This window comes from Nerophis ophidion, linkage group LG24 (genome assembly GCF_033978795.1).
Source record: "Nerophis ophidion isolate RoL-2023_Sa linkage group LG24, RoL_Noph_v1.0, whole genome shotgun sequence".
Taxonomy (NCBI): domain Eukaryota; kingdom Metazoa; phylum Chordata; class Actinopteri; order Syngnathiformes; family Syngnathidae; genus Nerophis; species Nerophis ophidion.
In genome coordinates, this window is record NC_084634.1 from 4,245,585 (window position 1) to 4,252,447 (window position 6,863).

General features: G+C 42.2%; 1 protein-coding gene across 1 annotated transcript in view; it reads left to right on the forward strand.

The window, feature by feature from the left end:
• The window catches only part of znf106a (zinc finger protein 106a), a 63,656-nt gene extending 59,535 nt beyond the window's left edge, over positions 1-4,121 (forward strand). Inside the window, exons 20-23 of the mRNA XM_061885955.1 lie at positions 1-3; positions 71-142; positions 513-659; positions 730-4,121. The exon at positions 1-3 is cut by the window's left edge and continues 69 nt beyond it. Coding sequence (XP_061741939.1) covers positions 1-3; positions 71-142; positions 513-659; positions 730-783 — 276 coding nt within the window. The 3' untranslated portion in view covers positions 784-4,121. The remainder of the gene's footprint in view (positions 4-70; positions 143-512; positions 660-729) is intronic.
• The last annotated feature ends 2,742 nt before the right edge of the window (positions 4,122-6,863 follow it).

Here is a 6,863-nt window from a genome sequence, read left to right on the forward strand (position 1 = left end):
AAGGTGAGTCTGTACCAAAATGGCTTCTTCAAAGACTCAACTTGAAACACACGTGTGGTCTTTTCTTCAGATCTACACCGGCTGCTACGACGGCAGCGTGCAGGCCGTCGAGCTGAACCTGGCGCAGAACTACCGCTGCAGGGTAAGAAGCAATTCATCAATATTTGCATTTTGTTTTGATTTTAGGGATCTAAAGCAGGGGTCACCAACCTTTTTGAAACCAAGAGCTACTTCTTGTTTTGTACTTCTAATTCTTCTACTATTTATTTTTCTTCTACTTCTTCTTCTACTTCTTCTTTTACTTCTACTTTTTTTCCTCTTCTTCTTCTATTTCTTTTATTACTTCAACTTCTTCTACTACTTCTTCTACGACTTCTTCTACAACTTCTTCTTCTACCCCTACAAGTACAGCTACTATGGTGTTTGACATAGTTCCCTGCATTTAAAGCAGTAAAAGGTGTGTAGTGGTCATCATCACCTTGCGCTCTCTGTCGCCCTCTTGTGTCTTGCAGTGGCACGGCTGCTCGCAGGTGTTCGGCGTGATGGCACACCTGCAGCAGCACCTGGCGAAGGAGCACGCCGGCGACAAGGCGCAGACGCCGCGGTGCCGCTGGAAAGACTGCCAGGAGCTCTTCTGCGCGCGCGGCGGCTCCAAGCAGGTTAACTTCCGCCGTTGGCTTACCTGGAGGGGGAGGAGCTTACAGTGGATGTTGTGTTGTTGTCACGCAGGGGATGCTCGCACACGTGCAGAAACACGGCGAGGAGGCGGAGCCGGAGCCTTGAGTTCCCCCCCCCCCCCATATTGGGCGGGATGATTGGGAACGTGTCCACCACTTAACGTTCCATGTTGGAATCCAACGTTTAAGTGTCCCTTGCTATTTTCTGTTTTCTACGTTTAGACGGGCGTGCGGCGAGCGACCACCACCACGCCCACGCCGTCTTTTTCCACTGACCAAATAAAGAGGCCTTTTCCCGCCGAGATAACGTGAGCGCTGCCGGGGTTGAGAACGCCGTGCTTCCTGAAGGCCGCACAGCGGCGTGCGGTCAGGAGCTTTTTTTATTGTTGTGACGTGTCTTTGTGATCAACATCTTGATTTTTATTTCATTAGCGACGTTTTGTTCTCCTTTGAGGCCGAAGACTGGATGGGTGGCGTCTTGTTCGCCGAGAAGCGTGTTTGTTTTGGTTTGGTTTGTTTTTATTTTCTTCTTTTGTCCGCTGTTGGCTTGTCCTGATTGAGACTTTAGGGCAGGGTGTCCAATCCTTTGGACTTGGGGGCCGCATTGGGCTCCAAAATGGGTCTGTCGTCCGAAAACCAGCTCCATATAGCCGGTGTGTGTGGTTGTGAAAGTGTGTGTGTTTGTGTGTATGTACTGTATGTATGTATTTGTGTGTATGTGAACGTGTGTACGTATAGATGCATTTGTGTGTGTGTTTATATTGTATGTATGTATCTGTGTATGTGTGTATCTATGTATTTGTGTATGTGTGTGTATGTACTGTATGTGTGTATTTGTGAGTTTATATGTATGTATGTGTGCGTGTGTATCTATGTATTTGTGTGCGGAGAAGCGTGTTTATTTTGATTTGGTTTGTTTTTATTTTCTTCTTTTGTCCGGTGTTGGCTTGTCCTGATTGAGACTTTAGGGCAGGGTGTCCAATCCTTTGGACTTGGGGGCCGCATTGGGCTCCAAAATGGGTCTGGGGTCCGAAAACCAGCTCCATATAGCCGGTGTGTGTGTTTGTGAATGTGTGTGTGGGGGAGGGGGGGTGTGTATTTGTGTGTGTATGTGAACGTGTGTACATATAGATGTATTTGTGTGTGTGTGTATATTGTATGTATCTGTTTATGTGTGTGTGTACTGTATGTATGTATGTGTGTGTGGGTCGGTCGGTCGGTCGGTCGGTCGGTTGGTCGGTGTATTTGTGTGTGTATGTGAACGTGTGTACGTATAGATGTATTTGTGTGTGTGTGTATATTGTATGTATCTGTTTATGTGTGTGTGTACTGTATGTATGTATCTGTGTGTGTGTGTGTGTGTGTGTGTGTGGGTCGGTCGGTCGGTCGGTTGGTTGGTCGGTGTATTTGTGTGTGTATGTGAACGTGTGTACGTATAGATGTATTTGTGTGTGTGTGTATATTGTATGTATCTGTTTGTGTGTGTGTGTACTGTATGTATGTATCTGTGTGTGTGTGTGTGTGTGTGTGTGTGGGTGGGTCGGTCGGTCGGTCGGTTGGTTGGTCGGTGTATTTGTGTGTGTATGTGAATGTGTGTACGTATAGATGTATTTGTGTGTGTGTGTATATTGTATGTATCTGTTTACGTGTGTATTTGTGTGGACTGTGTGTGTGTGTGTGTGTGTGTGTGTGTGTGTGGGTCGGTCGGTCGGTCGGTTGGTCGGTGTATTTGTGTGTGTATGTGAACGTGTGTACGTATAGATGTATTTGTGTGTGTGTGTATATTGTATGTATCTGTTTATGTGTGTGTGTACTGTATGTATGTATCTGTGTGTGTGTGTGTGTGTGTGTGGGTCGGTCGGTCGGTCGGTTGGTTGGTCGGTCGGTGTATTTGTGTGTGTATGTGAACGTGTGTACGTATAGATGTATTTGTGTGTGTGTGTATACTGTATGTATCTGTTTATGTGTGTATTTGTGTGTACTGTGTGTGTGTGGGGGGGGTCGGTCGGTGTATTTGTGTGTGTATGTGAACGTGTGTACGTATAGATGTATTTGTGTGTGTGTGTGTATATTGTATGTATCTGTTTATGTGTGTATTTGTGTGTACTGTATGTATGTGTGTGTGTGTGGGTCGGTCGGTGTATTTGTGTGTGTATGTGAACGTGTGTACGTGTAGATGTATTTGTGTGTGTGTATATTGTATGTATCTTTTTGTGTGTGTTTGTGTGTACTGTATGTGTGTGTGTGTGTGTGTGTGTGTATGTGAACGTGTGTACGTATAGATGTATTTGTGTGTGTGTGTATATTGTATGTATGTATCTGTTTATGTGTGTATTTGTGTGTACTGTATGTATGTATTTGTGTGTGTGTATCTATGTATTTGTTTGTGTATGTACTGAATATGTGTATTTGTGTGTGTGTATATGTATGGATGTGTGTGTGTATCTGTGTATTTGTGTGTGCATGTGAGTGTGTGCATGTATATATACTGTATGTATATATACAGTATATATTTATATACACATTATATATATATATATAAATATAATATATATGTATATATACATATATCTATATATAATTAATGATTGGATATTAAGTGTGTGTGAAAGTTAGACTCCCATCCTGCTTACTTCTGTGACGACCTCCTTAAAGTTGTGTAAATCAAACAAACATCAAGCGGCTAAAATGTGCCAAACATGGATGAGTGTAGAAAAAGAGTGTTTTTTGCATTTTTCCCATCATGCACTGCAGGGGGATTTAAAATGGGTGTCCTTTTTGAATGATGCGTTGTGTATTTTGCGTGTGTTTTATAACACCCACCAAGTCCAGCGAGCAGGTCGTGTTAATAAGCGTGTTGACTTTTTTTGCATCGGTTTATTTTGCGCCGTGAGTGGTAAAGGTCGTCCTTAACGGCTTGTATAAAAACGTACACTTCAAAGTGCGGCTCATGGTCATTGACGGAGGCAAAGTTGCAGCAGTTACACTGTCGGTTGTTTTAAAACACGGCGGTGACTTGTCTTGTGTGTTTTGTTTCTGCAACGTGGGAGGACGCCCGTTTGGATACGTGGCCGCCTTACCACCACGCCTTTCTACTTGAGACTTTTTCACACTCGTGGCGGGGAGCAAGAAGACGGAAGGGCGGCAGGAGGAGGTGACGCAGGTGTAGAGGAGGTGTTTGATGGAAGCAGCTAGAAAGAAAGAATTAGGATTTATCCCCCCCCACACACACACCCCCCCAACCTAAACACACTTTCGCTACTTTTTCATTTTTACCCTCATTGACGTTTTTTAGGCGATGTTTTTACTCGAAGTCAGACGCGAAGCGCGGCGTTCACTTCCCGCCCGGCAACACCGGCGTTCTTCAAGAGTTTTTTTTTTTTTTTTTTTTTAACAGTGCAATCCAAGGAGTTTATTAATAATAATAAAAACAAATATACGCAACATTATGACATCCCATGTTTTCTTTCCTGTCCACAGTTTTTGAATCAGGTTTCATTCATCAGGGGGTTTACCTTTTCAACTTAGAATTAACCCTTTCACCGTCATGGCTTTGACGTTTTGGACTTGAAAAATAAACTTTAAACGGAAAGTCAAGTATCGATGTTTTTTTTTTGTAACTAAAAATAAATGCATGCCGTATTTTTCGGACCATAGGGCGCACCGGATTGCAGATTAATTGTCTAGTTTTGATCTTTTTTTCATATACAGTCGTCGTCAAAATTTTACGTACCCTTGTAAAAAACATAATAACCTACTCGGTGGCCTTGTGGTTAGAGCATGGGTGTCAAACGTAAGGGCCGTGGGCCGAATCAGACCCTAGAACAGGTTTTATCCAGCCCCGCGGGATGAGTTTGTAGAAAAATAAGCCCACATTTTTGAATGAAAGAAACTGCTGTTCTAAATGTGTCCACTAGATGTCAAAATAGCAATTCTTTGTAGATGATGCTACGTATGTTTAAAAAAAATAATAATAAAATAAAAAAAACACATGATTTTAGGCTCCGGCACCGCCCCGCGACCCCGAAAGGGACAAGCGGTAGAAAATGGACGGATAGAAACTGCTGTTCTAAATGTGTCCACTAGATGTCAAAATAGCAATTCTTTGTAGATGATGCTACGTATGTTTAAAAAAAAAAATAATAAAATAAAAAAACCACATGATTTTAGGCTCCGGCACCGCCCCGCGACCCCGAAAGGGACAAGCGGTAGAAAATGGACGGATAGAAACTGCTGTTCTAAATGTGTCCACTAGATGTCAAAATAGCAATTCTTTGTAGATGATGCTACGTATGTTTAAAAAAAATAATAATAAAATAAAAAAAACACATGATGTTAGGCTCCGGCACCGCCCCGCGACCCCGAAAGGGACAAGCGGTAGAAAATGGACGGATAGAAACTGCTGTTCTAAATGTGTCCACTAGATGTCAAAATAGCAATTCTTTGGAGATGTTGTTACGTATGTTTAAAAACAATAATAATAAAATTAAAAAAACACATGATGTTAGGCTCCGGCACCGCCCCGCGACCCCGAAAGGGACAAGCGGTAGAAAATGGACGGATAGAAACTGCTGTTCTAAATGTGTCCACTAGATGTCAAAATAGCAATTCTTTGTAGATGATGCTACGTATGTTTAAAAAAAATAATAATAAAATAAAAAAAACACATGATGTTAGGCTCCGGCACCGCCCCGCGACCCCGAAAGGGACAAGCGGTAGAAAATGGACGGATAGAAACTGCTGTTCTAAATGTGTCCACTAGATGTCAAAATAGCAATTCTTTGTAGATGATGCTACGTATGTTTAAAAAAAAAAATAATAAAATAAAAAAAACACATGATGTTAGGCTCCGGCACCGCCCCGCGACCCCGAAAGGGGCAAGCGGTAGAAAATGGACGGATAGAAACTGCTGTTCTAAATGTGTCCACTAGATGTCAAAATAGCAATTCTTTGTATCTTTGTAGATGATGTTACGTATGTTTAAAAACAATAATAATAAAATAAAAAAAACACATTATGTTAGGCTCCGGCACCGCCCTGCGACCCCGAAAGGGACAAGCGGTAGAAAATGGACGGATAGAAACTGCTGTTCTAAATGTGTCCACTAGATGTCAAAATAGCAATTCTTTGTATCTTTGTAGATGATGCTACGTATGTTTAAAAAAAATAATAATAAAATAAAAAAAACACATGATGTTAGGCTCCGGCACCGCCCCGCGACCCCGAAAGGGACAAGCGGTGGAAAAATGGACGGATGAATGGATGTTAGTACATCCGTTGAGGAAAACGAGCAAACTACATAAATAACATTGTGTAATTAGATTTTATTTAATTTTTTAAAATCTTGATACCAATGAGTTGACTGATGATTATTATCACATAATTTATTCATAAAGTACAAATAACAACAAATAAAGATAGAAAACTATTAACCGCGACATGTAAGTGTAAAAAAAAAACTCTAACAACATTATGATTTGTACATTTTCAGATTTTGCTTGTTTTATTTTTAAACAAAGAAAACAATCTGAAGTTTTGTTATTTTTAAGTTATCGTGCCGTGATTTTACCAGTCCGGCCCACTTGTGGGTAGATTTTTCTCCATGTGGCCCCTGATTTTAAATGAGTTTGACACCCCTGGGTTAGAGTGTCCGCCTTGAGATGGGTAGGTCGTGAGTTCAAACCCCGGCCGAGTCATACCAAAGACTAAAAAAATGGGAGCCATTACCTCCCGGCTTGGAATTGGGGGTTAAATCACCAAAAAGGATATTAACATTGCTGTATGTATATGTAGAGGTTGCCCTCTAGTGGGTTCCTCGGACCACCACACTGCCACGAGAGTCCGGATTTCAGGGCACAACGCTGTTTTATTTTCATATTTTTCTTAGTCCATACCTCTCTCTCTCTGGCTCCCACTCCAACTCCAACAAATTGTCTCGTTCCGGCTGCTGCTAAAAAATTCGACAGGTGATTAAATAACAAGGCCCACCTGGGCCATCTACTCTACCTGTCGCTGTCTTCTAGGCCGGTCCTTGCGCACCCCGTTTCCGTGGCAGGCCCTCAGGCCACGCCCCCCTCCACAGTATACTTTTGACCCAGCAGATTTGCTCACATTTTCAGAAGACCCATCATAAATTCGATGAACGGGTATATTCAGGTCTTTTTTTTTTCGTACAAAAGGCGAACC